Source organism: Ischnura elegans, chromosome 2 (genome assembly GCF_921293095.1).
Source record: "Ischnura elegans chromosome 2, ioIscEleg1.1, whole genome shotgun sequence".
NCBI lineage: Eukaryota > Metazoa > Arthropoda > Insecta > Odonata > Coenagrionidae > Ischnura > Ischnura elegans.
The window spans coordinates 68,139,229-68,156,733 of record NC_060247.1 but is presented as its reverse complement, the minus strand read 5'-3'; the positions used below and the strand labels follow the sequence as shown (position 1 = coordinate 68,156,733).

General features: G+C 36.2%; 1 protein-coding gene across 2 annotated transcripts; it reads left to right on the top strand.

Annotated features, from left to right (window-relative positions):
- The first annotated feature begins 326 nt into the window (after positions 1-326).
- LOC124153917 (CUE domain-containing protein 2) lies at positions 327-15,794 on the top strand. 2 transcript variants are annotated; one of them, XM_046527318.1, is made up of 8 exons: positions 327-446; positions 701-794; positions 5,786-6,036; positions 6,317-6,474; positions 7,622-7,879; positions 8,481-8,606; positions 9,591-9,869; positions 14,104-15,794. In XM_046527318.1, the coding sequence occupies exons 2-7, from the start codon at positions 709-711 to the stop codon at positions 9,756-9,758; spliced, it is 1,047 nt and encodes a 348-aa protein (XP_046383274.1). In that variant the 5' UTR covers positions 327-446; positions 701-708; the 3' UTR covers positions 9,759-9,869; positions 14,104-15,794. The 2 variants fall into 2 exon arrangements, with proteins under 2 accessions (XP_046383274.1, XP_046383275.1); XM_046527319.1 differs by lacking the exon at positions 327-446 and adding an exon at positions 459-545.
- The last annotated feature ends 1,711 nt before the right edge of the window (positions 15,795-17,505 follow it).

The window sequence follows — 17,505 nt, the reverse complement described above, 5'->3', positions numbered from 1 at the left end:
CGATTTTTTAAGTTTATTTTTCAAGTTTAATTGCCATATTTACTATCCATTCTGCAAAAATTATCATTTATTGGATTGTTTCCTACTAATTTCAAAATTGAAGGGTTGAGTTCCTTATTTAGACGTTTTCAACGATGTAAGTTGGGACTTAAATTAAATAATTGAGTTTTTAGGTTCAATTGCGATTGGATTCATCAAGGAATTGATGCACTACCATCGTATCTCGATAATAGGTCACTTTATCACGCGTGGTTTGGAATTCGTATTTTGCGCTCAATGATACAATAATGATTATGTTTTGTTTTATCCCCTTTTGACTTGCCTGTTTCTCCGTAGAGGGAGTCTGTGCTGAATAATATTAGGCATTATTTACCCTCTGGTTATCAGGAAGTTTGTTATTTATATACTAAAGTTATATACTGTGTGAAAGCGCGAGCTGATAAGCGGTGAGTAAGTGGTTCTCATTGTATTATGCCAAGACGTTCGCGCTCTTATTCCGCTCTGTAGTATTGATGTGTGGTTTACTCTCGGAAAATATGGCCTGCGTAATGTCACCTACTTGTATATCTTTTTAAGACATTGTATTTACTCCCCATCTCTTTTTCCATCCATATATTCAATAATGTAATCGTATTTGGTGGTTTCCGATGCGTTTTATGGTATGATTTAATATTAAACTGATATGATTTGTTTCATGTAGGTGATAAAATGAGCACAGCGGTTGAACAAGAGGGTCTAGTGAAGGAGTCCCTTTTTCAATTCGTCAAACAGCATATTCCAAATGCACAATTAAGGTAACCCTTATTTGTTAACATATTTGTGGATTATATTTATTATTCATGTTTACAATGGTAATGGTGTAGGGTGTTATTTTTTTGGTGTTTCTTGGTTTAACAATCAACCGAAAATATAAGTTATTATTGCGTAGATGCGAGGAATCTCAATCAGTCGCAAAAAAAAGTGTTTTGGTGCCAAACGCCAAAATCTCAGCTGTTGTGCGCTACCCTCTCCCCCGCGCCGTTTTCTCAAGCTTCTGCGAGCGCGGAGAGGGTTCGCACTTATCGGAAGAACGGACTCACATCGCTTTCGATGCGAAGTGATTCTGTGTTTCTTAATTCTACATGGAATTTTATTTATAGGTGCTGAAAGCTGGTGTGGATTAAATTATGAATGTTTCCTTTAGAAGTTCTCATTTTTGCGAGTACGTACAATCGTTGAGACCAATGGTGCCGCGAAGGGCATACGAGCGCATTTTTTTGGTTAAGCTCCGAGCCATTACTTTTTGATATTGTATTGTGCATAATTTTTTTCGTGGTTGTAGTATCGCAAAAATCTTTATAGTCATAAATCACCTTATCCCATCAAAATAATCGATTTCTGTCGTTATTCCGTTTTGGCCATCTACGAGTGTGTACTCCGTAACCGAGCGAAAATATCTCCATGTATGTCCATAACAAAACGTATATATCTCCATGTATGAAGTGTAGGCCTTAACAATTTTCAGTCTCGTATGTATTTCTCTCAGTCGTTTATACGGTAACTGGCCATGTTTTTTTTACTTGCGTAAGTTAGGGCAAACGTTATATTCGAAAAATTGCATTCTGAGTTGTTAGCCCCGCGAAATTTATGTTGATTATTATTGCATTACCAAAATTATTTTTTGTTACTTTACCGTTTTTACATGGTATAGATGTATTGAGGGCAGTATTTTTTGTACTCTTCATATGTGAACAATATATTTACGTTACAAATTGTGAAAAAATTAACCCAGTGTTCAAAAGAAATTGTAATAATCAGTGGTCATGTCGTATGTACAGGCATTATTATTATTATTTTATGCCACTTGGAGGGAAGTATGAGATTTAAAGAAAGTATTGCTGTTGGAAAGAATTTTTGTCCAACATCTAGTTTACAACCGTCTACCTGTTCACACATTAATATATTTGCCAGCTTTAGTAAATGTGGATGCCACTATTTAACTAGCAAGAGTACACACTTATTTTGTGTGCAGAAACACATTTGCATGCATTTTTTCAATACAAAGCCACTGTAGGAAATGATTATTTGATGAATAGCATTGATAACAATAAATAAATTTAGTTGCAGGTTGTATTTTTCATGCAAATGGAAGAGGATAATAGGGCATTTTTTCTTAGTGTCCTGCTTCTTTCTATAAATTTTCCAGCCTTTGAAACTTTTGATGTGGTCGCCGTAGCCAAGAGAGTAGAGCTTCTGACCGAAAGGGTCCCTAATTTTAAATCCTGGCGAGAGGTATTTTTTCACCACCGTCAAAAATAATGTTAGTGAGAGATGGCCAAAGGAGAGAAACTTGACTAAATATCTGCTAATCTGTGCCTTAATGTAAGATCGTCTCTAATCTCACCTATTCAAGCTCATCCCCTAGAGGAATTTATGTGTGACAGTGGTTACTTGGTATTAAATAGGTAGATTGTGTCAAAAATTTATATTTCCTAATGGTTTAAAGATGAAAGACGAGTGATAAAGAAAGAATATGAGGGTGGCTTCTTTTAGCTGTAAGGCTGTGAAAGGGTCAGATATCTGAAACGATTGAGAAAGGTGCCTGAAATTAGTGTGAATGAAGCTGTGGATTGAAAAAGGTAGCAAGAAAGTGTCACAATCATTGCATTTAGGTGTGGAAATTTTTATCAGAATCCTTCAGGAGTGTAGTTATAATTACATATGGTGTTCTATTACAAGTGCTAATGATTAAGGAATAAAATTTGTATTGTTGGAAAATTACTGTTTTAAATAAACTGTAAAAAAAGATTACCTGTGAACAAATTAAAATTATTATTTTCATTTAATCATTGAAACAATTCCTAAATAGTTACTTCATCAAAATCTCCAAGTTCAACAATAATTAAGAAGAAGAAATAAAATCACTTCCATGGATCTCCATCAATCATTGTAGTTTGGCTGACAGATTTCTTGGATTATTAACCATTTCCCTACTAATGAAAAAATATGCGGCAGGATGTTTCTTGACCCGGGAGGCATAAGCTGCAAATCTTTGTCGGAGTTTTTCTACGCAGGAGAATGATTGCTGAAAATATACATTTCCTTACTCTCCCCCTTTTATGACGGTCTAGGGTTCGCAAAGTCTTAGTTTCGGAACCTAACAAAGTGGGACCGAGGCCGTACCCTCAAAAATCCAGGAGCAGGTACCTGGACCCCTCGTCTTATATTATCCCTCTTAGCGGTAAGGGACCGCGGACATTCAATTGGTTCATGTCAGTTTTCGAAAAAATATCTGTTCCTCTCTCAAAAAATATAAACTAAGAATTGAATTCTTTATCTTTTGAGCAGCATTGACAATTTTTAAATGAAATTTTATGATAAATATTAACTTATACCTTGATTTCAGTATAAAAATCAACATGGAAATTGTTGCTGCATTAAATGCGTTAATATTGACAGCAGAGCTTCGTTCAAAATTTCACAATTCTCAGAATAAAACAAGGAATTCAATGCAAAGTCTGCAATTTACGTAGAAGCAATAATTATCCACATAGCTGATTAATATAAACAAAGTATGATTGACGGTGAACCAATGCCGGTGGTAGGGTTATAAACCCTGAAAGGAGGGAGCCCAACTACCCTTGGACTCTAATATAAAGCGGAGTCCCTATTAGGAAGGGTTGTAAAAGGTTGGTCCTGAGAGTGTGTGATTATCTGGGATACCCTTCTTAATAAATGACCTGCAAAAATGATCTGTATGGAGGGGATGGAAGAGTCTGTTTGGGCTCTGTAAAGCAGTCTGTTAAGGAGAGAACTCCACCGTCTCGAAAGGGTTTCACCAGAAGTTGTCATTGCGACTCAAGATAAGGGAGACATTTTTTCAGCATTTTAGTCAGTTGTCCTGAGATTTAACAAAGTAGTCAATTTTATAAATGTTGAGTATTTCTGTAAATATTGGAGATAGGTAAGAGAACGTGCCTTGCTTCATATTTTTACAGAGAACTCTTTCTTGTTGACAGTTAATAGGTAAAAATGACTGGGCCGCATTAATATGAGTGTTAATAACCCTGTTACTATGGAAAATGTTTGTCAACAAAAGATCCCTCATAATTAATATTAGTTATCATCCCTCATAATTAATAATACAGGCATCCCCCGAGTTACGTAAGAGATGCGTTCCGGCAGACTATGCGTAAGTCGAAATTTACGTAAGTCGAACCTTTGCGTTGGCGCTTCAGAGATTGCTGTATAACAAGTTGTATCGTAAAGAAATGAGCGCAACCACATACGCCACCACATCCATTGCTACAACTGCAAATTTTCACGTTGATTGCTGACTTGGGATTTATAAGCGATTTTTCTACAGACATTAATGAAATTTCCTTCGAGGAATGACAAAAATGGGTCACTTTGTTATTTTTAGCACGTAAAAAACTCTATAACTATTCGATATTTTTTCTACCATAGGTTGTACGAGCGAATATCTACTTCTTCGCGCTCACATTCGAAAATTAACGTAATCATTTGAAATACGGTTATCGCTTACGTAAGTACGGATTTACGTAAGTCGAGACATACGTAACTCGGGGGATGCCTGTATTAACAGTCATAATTAATATTTTCATTTTTTTAGCATTAGTACTCTTTGAATGGGATGAGTTGCAGAACAAGTAATGTTTTAGTGGAGTGGTTTCCGTCATCAAAGAAAATGAAAGGCATTGATTGCAATTTGTTACCCACCATTAGTGTATTCATAATATACAAATTATTTGGTTTTAGAAAACCCAGTTTATATGAATGTTAATGGCCAATTTTAACCTCATTTGAAAAAGGGGAGAATGGCGGCCATTCAATGCCACTCCACGTGACATCACAGTGACCTAGATTCTATACGAGTAGTCAGGAGTTTTACATCGTCTGAGATTACCAATGCATGCGTGAGGCACAGAGCTCAGGGAGATTTAATTTAATTTCTCAATAAAGCTAATTTCTTAATAATCACCTATTAAAATTGCATATGGTCGGAAAGTTTCCTTCATTTGATAAGGTATTAATAATCCTTATTTAAGCCAAGCGCTATCTGCTAGCAGGTACTCTACGCTACCACCATGCTCGGCAGCAAGCAGCCTGCATCATAGCGGCGTTCATAGCCTCACACGGCAGCAGCTGGAACTAGAATAATGTCGCACGGACTTTTCCCAGCATTCACACTTAGCCGTCACATTTTCGCGTGCTTGAAATTTTTCACTTTTCATTAAATTGCGAAAAATACATATTGTCATTTAAAAATCTAAAAATGTGAAATACGTACTCCAGGAGTAGTAATATTTTGATTTAGGTGGTAAAAAAATAGGAAACCACCCTATTATTCCATCCAATCATTATTTTAGCATGTGATGAAATCATGGCTCCCCTGGTTCATGTTTGGGGCATCTTGGTTTAAAAATTGCCTTATTTTTGACATTATTTATTGAAAATGATAACTCGGTTATGATATTTTTCCTCTTGAAATTGTAAATTAGTTCTATAATGATTTTATGCTTCGTTGGCTAAAAGCCTTTGGAATTAAGCCTTAATATTCAATGTGAAAATGTTTGTTATTTACGTATACGTAATATTTGTGATGTGTTCACCTTGCTCATCAGAAACATACTGTGTATACATGAAATTCTTTTGGTATAATTGACCTTGTATTTATTATTGGTACCCTAGATTTTTATAGCCAGATACAGGGTGGCTTGTAAGTGTTGGGATACAAATAATTAATTTTGATTTCTACATTGTTATTGTTTATTCTATGTTTCAGCTGCTTGGATGAGTTTGTTTTAAGCTATGTTGTCAGCATTGTTGAAGAAGTGGCAGCTACTGGTGGAGCTGAGGCTGTTGAAGGGACATTTGATGCAGAGGCCTTCATTGAAGTGCTGTCTGCATGTTTTCCAGCCTTTGCAAACTGTGTGGAGAGTTGTCATGTGACTCAGTGGATGGCTGATCTCCAAGAAATATTACTCAGACGATCATCTCCTGAAGGGAGCAATGATGAAGAAAACACTGCCAATTGTTAGTATTATCCACTTCCATTGCAGGCTTTTAGACACAGTTGACTGCTAAAGGTTCAGGGATAAATTAACTTTTTTTGCTTTTCCAATTTGTATTATATTAGTTATCTGAATTTTTGTAGTGTAAGGTTAGGTAATTTATGATGGGAGGATGATGGTAATACATATTTCAGTTACAAATATGCATTCATTAGATTGTAACTCTGAAATTTTTTGTGGATTTGTAAATGAAATCAGTATGTAAATGTGACATTCTCATTCCTATTGGTTTTACTTTGCAGTTGATGGATTGTCATTTAAAATCTCAGAGATACACATACCTAGTCCGTCATCTATCTCCCTTCTACCAAATGGAGGACCTGCCGTTGGACGAGTGAAAAAGCTTTCTGAAACAAGTGAGGGTAGTTGTGATAGCACGGAATACTTATCAGGCCAAGAGGTGAGTTTTGTTGTCATCCATTTGTATTAATATTTTGTTTGTAAAAGTTTATGTATCTGTATATAGTAAGTTTACAGAACTAGGCGCCCATTAACCATCACAAGATTTGCATAGGTGGGATCTCTAATGGATTTATGTGATTGTCTGACACCTTAATTGGTAAAATTTACATGTATAAGTTGAAACTTCTTACAAATCAGGGATGGGTCAGTTTGATTCTTCGGTTCTCAGTTCCACAAGTTCTTGAGATTAGAACTGGAGTCAGAACGGAAGCCAAGAAGAATCAGCACCGAAATATGTACAAAACCTGTTCATCACCTATCAGTTTTGTGATGACTTAATGCAGTGGAACCTCGTTAAAGCGAGTACGGGCTATAGCGAGATCCCCGCTATAACGAGAGATAGCCGATGCACCATCAATTGATCCTATAATAAGCATGTTAAAAATTTCGTTTTTACAAGGCCCTTATGGTGTTGGCTCTCGCCATAGCGAGGGTTTCACCGCCGGAAAAACTTACACCAATACTCCTTAATCTCTGTAATTGCTAGCGATCTGTTAGAAATGAAGTTAATGGAGTGCTCAGTCTCAAATTTATGTGGTTACCTGTCGTTCGATAAATAAGTAGTTAATTTTGGTTAAAATATTGTGGCATTAGCATTCGCGAATGCCTGATCTTCTTTTGTTCCTCGGGCGGCAGAAAGCAGTCGTCAGCATACCCGCACGTCCATGAGTTGCATGAATAGAAAGCATTTGATGGAACACACTATGGCCAAAAAAACACCAAACGCGTCTAAGCGAGAAAATAAAAATAAAGGAGTAATATGAGGTATATTGGCTATTATTTGCACCACCTCCGGTAAGGCGACAATTCGCTATAGCGAGTGTTTATTGGTGCACCGTGGGGTGTCGTTTTATCGAGGTTCCACTGTAGTTTTTTCAAATGTGTTTTATATTATCATAGTTAAAAATCATTTTTAGATTTTGTAATTTTGCAATAAAAATGACACATTTGATTGAGAACTGGGATGGAGACCTGATGCCAGGAACTGAACGGGAATGAGAACCGGCAAAAATGCTGTACTGACCCATCCTATTATAAAGAAATTAATCCTGAACTGAAATGTGCCTCTCATGTCCTTCTTAAAGGAGTGTAGTGGCAAGGGAGGGGGAGGGGAGAAGGAGAATGGTGGGACTGGGGAGAGGGATGCTGCTGACAAGAGGGCAGCTGTTGAAGAGGAGGAGGAAGAGGTGAGGTTGCTCCAGGAGATGTTTCCCGGGGCATGTTGTCTTGAGGTGCGCCATTGCCTCGCTATTGCTGGGGGAGACCTTCCACGAGCTGCTCAGTTGGTTCTTCACCGTCAAGAGGCTGGTCAAAGTCTCACTGTTGCTAGTCCTGCTGTACAGGTATGTCAGTCAGCTTTTGGTTTCGTCATGAATTTTTCTTGTAAATGATGAATGCAGTTCGGACAGTCCTGCAAGATAGGTTTTGGTGGAGTTATGTGGCACATATTTTATTACCTGATGATGGAGAAATCTTTGTGCTTTGATTTGTTAGCATAGCACCTCACCTTGTTACAATTTGAGGAAAATTCATGCAATTAATTTGATAGGAAAAAATATTTTCTTTCATTGGGTGTGCTATAAGCTATAAGGCTGCTATCATGCATCTGGATAATTCATCACCATGTCTTACAATTAAAAATTACTCTAACTTCTTTGAGGTAAATGCTGTCTTTGTGACATTCATAACTGATTAAGATTTCATTTGCATGAAGTGTTTATAAAATGCATCAGAAATCAGTGAACAGCTTTTGTGAAACAGTTCACCTACATACTATTTCTGCACCTCAAGTAAACGAAAACAAAAACAGTTGTTTCATTTTTGTCCAATAATTAAGTTATTAATAAGTGTTGAGTCAAATGTATTGTGTCTTTTTAATATGGTTTAAGGAGCTGAAGATACCATGAAGGCTTAGAGTATTGATCTGAATTCTTTATCTCACAGGTTGGTGGAGGTAGGCCTAAAGTTCGTGTTGACGATAGACAACTTAAGGAGAGAATTATTGCTAGGTATAGCTACATTGACCATGAGGAAGATAAGAGGGAACATAGACCTGTGGCCCCTAAAGCAGTACGTATTTTAATGAATTCATTAATTGAAATTGACAATAATGAAAAATAAGGTAAATCGATATTTTATCACTAATGACGGAAAATGTGTCTGTACATATTGTAACCTCAAGCTTAATAGACTTCTTGCTTTGAGGATATCACTAACCTTGTTTAACTAACTGAATTGTTTTCAAAAAAACTAATCTCAATGAAAATTTAGTTGTTTACATGAATGAATTGTCTGATTTTGGATGAAGATGCATGTTTTTGCTGAGTTCAGTCATTATTTTGACGGTGGAACTGAATGTGCTAATTATGATTGGTAAAGAGCTTCGTTCTGTAATTTAACCAATTTGTTTAAAATAAACCCTTATTTCGTGTATATGAAAGTTAAAGCTTCATTAATACCCTTAGGTATCCGATGAATGTTTTTCATCTTCTAATTCTTATCACATTGGACTCTTGTTGATACAAGCAACCTTAAAATGAAGTTCTCGTTTTTACGAAGCAAATTGTTGGTCCTGGCAAAAAGACTTTAACAGAAAGAACTTGATTATGAAGTTCAACAGATAATGACGGCATTCAGGAGACCCACTCATTATTGAAAAGTAAGGCAACAAGAAACTGAAATTAATCCAGAGGGCTAGAGCAAGAAAGTCGAAAACTTTTTACCCTAGGATCACTTATCAAAAAGATTACTTCAAAGCTGAACAAGAATATTTTAAGATATTAATTTGTAAGAAATATAACTCTTTAGTCACAAAAAATTCTCGGTAGTGCAATTAATGCTTATTTTTTATAAATAATAAGAAGCTATTGTCATATCAGATCCATCTTTCATCAATTTCATTAATTTCTAAAAGAAATGTTTTAACGAACTTCGTTATTACCTCTGAACCTCTAATTTTAGGTCCCGTGAACGTAATAATGAGTGTTTACTGTGTTGTTTTTGTTTTATTGGTATAATTTGAATCTAATATTTTTTCTCATTATCATTCCTCAGGAGCCTAAGAAACTAATTCGTTACCGTGACAACAAGATAGTGAGCATCAAGGGGGAGCGGTTCACCGAGGTGAGGAAGGAGGAGGAGAGTGGCGGAGAGGCTGGGGGTGACCCAATGAAGAAGACCTATGTGAGCCTCAAGCCGGCGCGGCAATACCGCTTCCACTGACCCCTCTGCTTCTTCGCCCCCACGCTGACCCACGTGGCGAGGTGATGAAGGATCCTCCCTCCTTTCCTCTTTTTTAAGTTGAAACCAACTTGCAGAAATGGGCAATTCTTGGTGAGTTCATTCGCAATTCTCGAAAAAAGTCTGGGGTTTGCCCGACTAACTTTTTCACAACTTAAAATTTTTAACTCATGGTTATTCATGAGAGAGATTATTTTTTAGTATTGCGGGTTGATTTATCAACTTTTACGCCTTGGGCAAAAAGTGCTGCAGACTGATTTATTTGCTTCTTCGTATAAAATTGTTAGCTAATTACTTCAATATTTTAAATTAACATTAAAATTAACAAAAGAATGCTGTAAGATATTGATAAAACAATTTTTTTTCTTCAGTTTCACATTTTGCTAATTTACCCTCCACATTTTTCACTTAACCCTAAGAAGACGGTTCAACTAACTGCGACTGAGAAGGTTAGCTCTGAGGGGGTTTATAAGGTCTGATTGGATGTTGCTATTTGACTATCATGTTCTTGTAGAAATGCCCTCTTGTTTCTAGATTAGAGTAAAATTAACTCATTTCCTCAGATAGTGTGCCCTTGTGGATATGTATTGGGGTTTTTCCATTTTTAAGATGCTCTAGCAGCCTGCTGATTGCAGAATATGGCCTGCAATTGTGTGTGCAAGGCATTGCAGTCTCATTCAGTGGCTCTAATTCAGGAGTTCTTTGATTGGGGGCATAGTGTAGTTCTAAATCCTCCTTCCTTTGCTTCCATAAAGTCTCAATGAAATTTCCATTGACGAAATGCTGTTTTCCAAATAAATTTTTTAGTTTGAATTATAATGAAATAATATATGCATTTGAACGTCTGAAAGAGTCAAAATGTCATAGCTAAGAGGTCATGTAGCTGCAGTAACTATTAGCTACTTAAACCAGTGAAGGAAATTGGCACTAAAGACCAGTAAACCCCGAGGGGTCAATGCCTCCATAAGGAGTAATAGATGACTTAGGTGAAGTAGACACTGGAGTCTATGGCCATTGTAATGACTACTAATAGCTAGTAGCTCTTTTGCCGCAATTATTATTATGAAGAATATAATTTGCACTCCTATATCAATTGAAGTACCTACAACCATTACATGAGGAGAACTGATAAAAGTGACAGGAACATGTCTTTCTATAGATTGGGATGAGATTGGTAAAATGCAGGTTGATATGATCTGTGGATGATAATTATAGGACGGTTGGTTCTCCTAATAAGGCATGGAAAGAAACCGCTCTCAGAGCTATTTATGTCACAGCATACATAGTTCAAATATACAGTAGACTCCCGATTATCCAGCTGCGGTTTATCTGGGTTGCTGATTGTCCGTGCACGATTTTTACTCTTGCTCAATTTTTTCCACAATCGTTATAAAAAGAAATAGGATGCAAAATCATCGGAATTACGGCACTAATGCTAGATTACACCAGGCTTATTATTTCCGTTAGAATCCCCTTCGTAAAACAGAAGCGATCACGCGCTAGCTGCATTCACGGGAGCACCGTGTTCCTGTTTTCCAAGCCTCGCAGTGCACGACCGCGCTCCTTGATCACAGATACACGGCTCGCAGCAGTTACAACCGGGGCAACTTGTGCGAGACACGACTACGTGGTGTGGTGCCTGACAGTGTAGTTTCCTATGTCGCATAGTGGTTTTGAAGCATTCGTGCTAACCACTTTTCTGTATTCGTGATCACACAGCCACGGATGTGTAGTTTTCGAAACTAGGCCTTACATGGAGCATTAATAATACGAGTACAACCATATTATCGCCGCTAAAAAGATCATGAACTGGCGAAGAAAGCTCTCAATGAGTCCGGGAAGCACTCTTAAATAACGGAATAACTGCATAAATAATAGTATATTGTTTGTTTTACGGAAATTATGAACATTACAAGACATTTTAGTAAAAGCTTGGATTATCCGTGTTTCTGATTATTTGTGCCGTCTCTCCCCATCATTATCCCGGATAATCGGGAGTGTACTGTATATGACAAAATATATCAATTATCCTCTCATTGGTTGGTGGTCTTTGAATTCGTAGACTTTACTTGTACTGTCCTAGAGCCTGAATGACTGATAGACCATTACGTAATTGTAATGGTAGGAATGTCAGATAATCAACTCCTAAGTAACTGTTTCTTGTTCATTTCTTGGAATCTCATTTCTTGAAACCCAGTCCTGGGGGTCTATGCTCGAAACCGCTCGACTTGTCTGAGTGCTTGGAAACGAAGCGAGTGATGATGTCAAGTGGTAACCTGAGTTGAGCAGAGAATGGTATGTTTCAGATGAAATGAGCTGCCTGCGATATAGGTCGCTCGAGTGAGACGGAGAGTCAGTGGCAACGATATAGAAACGAGTGCTCGAGAAGGAAACGACTACTTATTTCAAACAGCATCTCTACGGTCAGATGTACAAAGTGACACATACCTCGCTGTTAGGATTAGTAGGAATGTTTCATTCCAAAAGACAATACCAATGGTACCATCAGGCTTTCCATTTGAAGCACTTAAAGTTTGTGTACACAACCATTGGCAAATGAGTGTCTGGAATTTCCTTATTTGGCTACAGATGCTCTCTGGCAAGGGCAGTAAAGAAGGGCCTCTTTGCTTGAAAAGGAGCTGGAGCCAAGGAAGAAGGCACAAATTCAATAAAAGGTTTCTACGAGTGGAAATAAAATTAGGAAAAAATTATGCTGAAAAATATTAATTGCTTATCAAAAAATTGCATTTAATTTATCCAAATGAAGTATTTATGTTTCCTGCTATGATTTAAAGAAAATAAAGGTATGAAGAAACTACCTTATTACCTCCTCTCTCTAACCACTCGCCTTGCCCTTTGATTGGGAATATGCTCTTCGTTGTAGTTGGCCAAGTTTGGTTCTTTTATTGGCCAACAAGGGCAGCATCTTTGACACTCTGGCACCTATTATGCAAAACTAAGCCCACATTTATTATTTTGATTGCCTTTTCAGGTATGTAATGAAGAAGATGATGCTTCATGCTTGAACACCAAAATCTTGATTTTAGCATACCATTATGTTTTTCGATTATGCTTCTTACACTGGAGAGATTGATGTAATATGTATCCTCTGGCAAGTTATGTGCTATGTTTCCAGCAACAAGAGTAAGTGACCAAGGCTCTATACGATTGATGCTGTCACCTGCAAACTGTTCTAATTATAATTAACTACTCATAGTGAAAGAACGATTTAAAAAAATTCAATAATCAATATAATTTATGATCCTATTAATAAATTACTGTAACAATATATTGAAAAATCCTCAAAATGTAGCAGTATAAACTATAATGATATTTTGCTCGAATAACCATAACCTTGCGTTCAAAATATTTTATGCCCTACGTAGAATTTTCACAGAAAATAAAACTTTAATATAATTTTTTTGTTTCAATGAAAGTTCAAATATTGAGAACGCTATATTGCTGATTAAGGGATTTTGCTAAACATTATCGTGGATTTCGTTAAAATGACTCCCTTAAAGGTATTGAATTATAGACCTTGGCTTCGCTGAATGAAATTCTCTCTGTCCTTTACTGTAATTCAATTTAGATCAACTATTTCCCTAATTAAATGTAATCACTTAACTCTGCCATAGAAATGCCTTAAAGCGTAGACTCAGGTTGAAAGTGACCCACTGGATGCGTGGAATTCTAAGCACTTCATTTCCTGCCTCTTCTAGCTCTCTTGATTGCGAGCATATGCGGCAATAATATGGCTTCATTATTATGATCACTAAGCACTCTGCTTACACACGAAGGGTAATTCGAGGGATCTCCACCACTTGGCTGGCGGTGTTCGGCTGGAGTAGCACACAGGACTATTGAATTTGCTTCCAAGGAGCTTGAGCATACCAAATGGCCATAGCGCTTGGCTCCATACCACGTGACTTGCACACGACCGCAAAGTAGTGTGAGGCTAAAATTTCGAGCATAGACCCCTGTGCCCAGTCTCAAAGATGAGGAAGCCAACATCAGAACAGCCCAAATTCCAAGCATTTATTTCCAATAGAAACTGATCAAGTAGAAAATGACCTCAGGAAGAAGACAAAATTGCTAGCTTAGGCACTCAAGTGGTGAGCATAATTGTCAAGATAGCAGATTACAATGATATTATTGTAGGTAATACCATGCTGCTAAAAATTATTTTATTCAAGCAAACTTGATTAATGAACCAATATTTATAATTGACGGAACTGTGCAATGAATGTTGTATAATCAGCTCTCTTCTCCATTTGAGTTATCTTCCTTCAAGTTACTAATCTACACTCATTTCTTGGAATGCCTTCAGGATTGGAACTCCATGTAAGCAAGAGGTGTGATTGTTCGTGCAGTGGAGAGAAGAGAAGCAGCCATTGCTGTTTTTGTTCCAATCTAAAAAAATGTGCAGCTTCTCTTCGCAAATCTGCTGCTGAGAAAGCTCAGGAACACCATGACATTGTTGCTATACATCGTTGGCACCAACTGAGAAACTGCACCTTATGGCACATTTTGTCATGTACATATCTCAAGAAATATCTTTTCTTGAGTTTTTGTTAAATGTTATGATATTACTACTAGTTTTCTCTTGACCCAGATATCATCCGTGCATGCAATAACTGTGTATAACACGTTCAAAATCCTGTTATAGATTATTTAATGAATTAATTTCTTTAAGTAACTATAAATAGATACACTGTGAAACAGTATTTGAACCTTCAAAACAAGGGATCATTGTGTCATAGAATATAAGTAAATGAAAGTGACTAACTTTGTCAGATCTGTGGATAGCAGCTTTAATTAATTGTACAAAATGCAATTTTTTATGTACGTAGTATTATTATTTATTTTTAAATACAAGCTGTGATTTTTTGATTATATATTTATAAGTATCAGTCAAAATATGACATCATTTCTCACATACATTGGATAATAGTCAGCCTGAGTTATTTTGCCAAATGTGTATAGAATGACTCGCATCATATGCCATTGTGTGTGTTTTGTTAGGGAGAGTGCAAATTTGAGAAGATAATTTAAACATTTATTTTATGCCAGTATTTTACATTTTCGTATCTGTTTACTGTTTTTTAATGTGTCATACTTTTTAATACGATTTAGCTGTGAGGATTTGTGATACTTAAGAAAAAGTAATTTTTGGTATAGGTGAAATCACCATTCCATTGTGGTCTCTGTAGTGAGACACCTCTTGTGAAGAAGTCTGATCCAAGTGGGGACATATAGAAACACTGAATATTTGTCTGCTATTAAAACTATAGTCCAAAATGAGCCATATTTATAATTATTTAAATGATAACCCAAGGTTTTAAATGTTTGTATTAATGTATGCATAACCTAATTGAAAGTAATTAGATTTGGTAAAAGCCAGCATCTCATATCGAGGTTATGTCTGAGGAATTTCCCCAAGCTGTAATAGAACAATTAGATGTGTTAATGTATAGTTTGTTGATTAATGTCATTTCCTGAAAGACAGTGTTACTTAAACATATTAATACTTACAGGAGTTCAAGTATCTCCATTTGTCTGACAAATGATCTTTGTCATCTACAGAAAAATAAAAAAATATTAGAATGAATTTTAATTGTTTGATATTTGAAGGAAAATATGGTTATCCTGTAGTAGGAACTGACATGTTTTAGTGTGTACAAATGAATTCCAACATTGTCATCCTTTTTATTATAACTTTGACGAATTGATGTGAAAACTGGAAGTTTGTATGTCAGTGATCAAAATTGATATAAACTGATGCATGTATGAACTTTATCACAGTGTTTTTGAAGAATAGAAAATGCTTGTGAAATATGTACATGTAATTTATATTGCTTTTTGATCCTTTTGTTGAGCATTCCAGTATGAGAATGACCTTTGTACACATCTGAGATCTCATTCTTTTCGCCATTGAGCCCATGTGTGTTTATTGTGAGCATGTACAATTTGTATTACTTGTGAACCAATAAATGAGCCAATTAATTATGGCTTGTGGAACTCTTTTTATCATTGGCTATTAAGTATCTTGGTACGTATTTATGTATTTACATTATAAATTCGCATCCTGCAGTAAAATCACCACAATGCAGTTAACCTTTTCCTACTGGTGGCTATGGTCAGAAAATATTTTCCATGCTAAGAGTAGCATGAGGATATTTAAGAACTATTGGTATGAAGCTCTTTTTGGGGAGGAATCACCCTGGAGTTCTCGTCCCACCGATTTGGGACCCAACTCAACGCTGGGCCCAGATGTAACCTCGGCTGCTGAATGTGGCCCCTAACTCTTAGCTTGAGTCTAAAGTCAATTAATTGCATAAACAGTGTTTTTAAAACAAATATTGCTTTTGATTTTGAATAATAGGGTGGTTTCCTATTTTTTTAATTGCCTAAATTGAAAGATATTACTCCTGGAGTACGTATTTCGCACTTTTAGATTTTCAAATGACTATACATATCTATTTTTCTACGACTCATATAGAATATATGTCCCTGTGACGTCACGTGGAGTGGCATCGCATGGGTGCCAATCTGGCCTATTTCAAATGAGGTTAAAATTGACCATTAAGATTTGTCTAAACTGAGATTTCTAAAACCAAATAATTAGTATATTATGAATACACTAATGGTGGATAACGAATCACAATCGATGTTTTTCTTTGATGAAGGAAACTACCCTATTTAGACTTGTACAAGAACAATTAACATCTTTTAAACATTGTAGAATTTAAAATGTATTTCTAGCATTGATAATAACAAAGTTAGTAAACACAAGGTATTGAGACATTAACTCCATTTCTAGTGCTAAAGCACATAAAAAAGAATTCATTTCAAAATATAAAAATTGAGGTTTCAACAAAATTTTTCTTTGTAATAACCATTTACAATAAGCTACAACAAATTCCTGCTCTGAGGCGGATCATAAATGATAAACGGGCTCAATTGCAGAGGAGTGGGACTCTGGTCTCGTTTAGCTGGGCCTCAAGCAGTGTCTGAATGCCTCTGACTATTGTTATCTCAGCGGCCACTTCCTTTCCCCTGTGTCAATTCTAGCCGATATCCATTCATTTGCATTGGAAAATTCAGGCTGGCTAAAGCCGATGTTAGGTCTTTTTTGTATGAAAATGCTTATTGGCTACAGCCAACAATCAGAGCAAAAAAGTTAACTGCTTCTCAGATTTTTGCAGCACCACTGAGATAGGCCATGGAAAGGAAATGGGTTTGGTACCCCATAAAATTCACTTGCCAAAACCTTAGATAGTGTATTCATTTGCCTTGCCTGATTCCAAATTTGAAGTTACCAAGCAGCTTACAATTAATTTCCTTTTAGATTTCTCAAAGGAGTCTGCAACATTATCAATGAATGTTGATTCAGTGTCTTGCAATACAGGTCTTGAAGAATTTTTAATGCAAGTTTTTGCCAACTTATTTAAACACCATCAGGGCTATGAGTGAATGATATTTATATGAATGAGTACATAACAGTGATACATACAAATTTATGGCAATATTTGTGATGATAGTAAAAAAATTAGTTGTAAATTAATTATAAAAGCAGAGACTAGAATTTTGACATACCTTTTATTCCATTGAATTGGATCTATTGATGGTGACTGAGCTGAGACAGTTCATAGTTAACTATCAATTTTGATTGCACCGGGCATATAAAAAAAGTCTCCGCTCAAAAAGACATATGATAGATATCTAGTAG

What these genes read in the sequence shown, in the direction of transcription:
- LOC124153917 (XM_046527318.1), top strand. Translation starts at nt 709, where the DNA reads ATGAGCACAGCGGTTGAACAAGAGGGTCTAGTGAAGGAGTCCCTTTTT. An exon ending in ATTCCAAATGCACAATTAAG is followed by an intron (nt 795 to 5,785) that starts GTAACCCTTATT and finishes TCTATGTTTCAG; the next exon opens with CTGCTTGGATGAGTTTGTTT. An exon ending in AATACTTATCAGGCCAAGAG is followed by an intron (nt 6,475 to 7,621) that starts GTGAGTTTTGTT and finishes TCCTTCTTAAAG; the next exon opens with GAGTGTAGTGGCAAGGGAGG.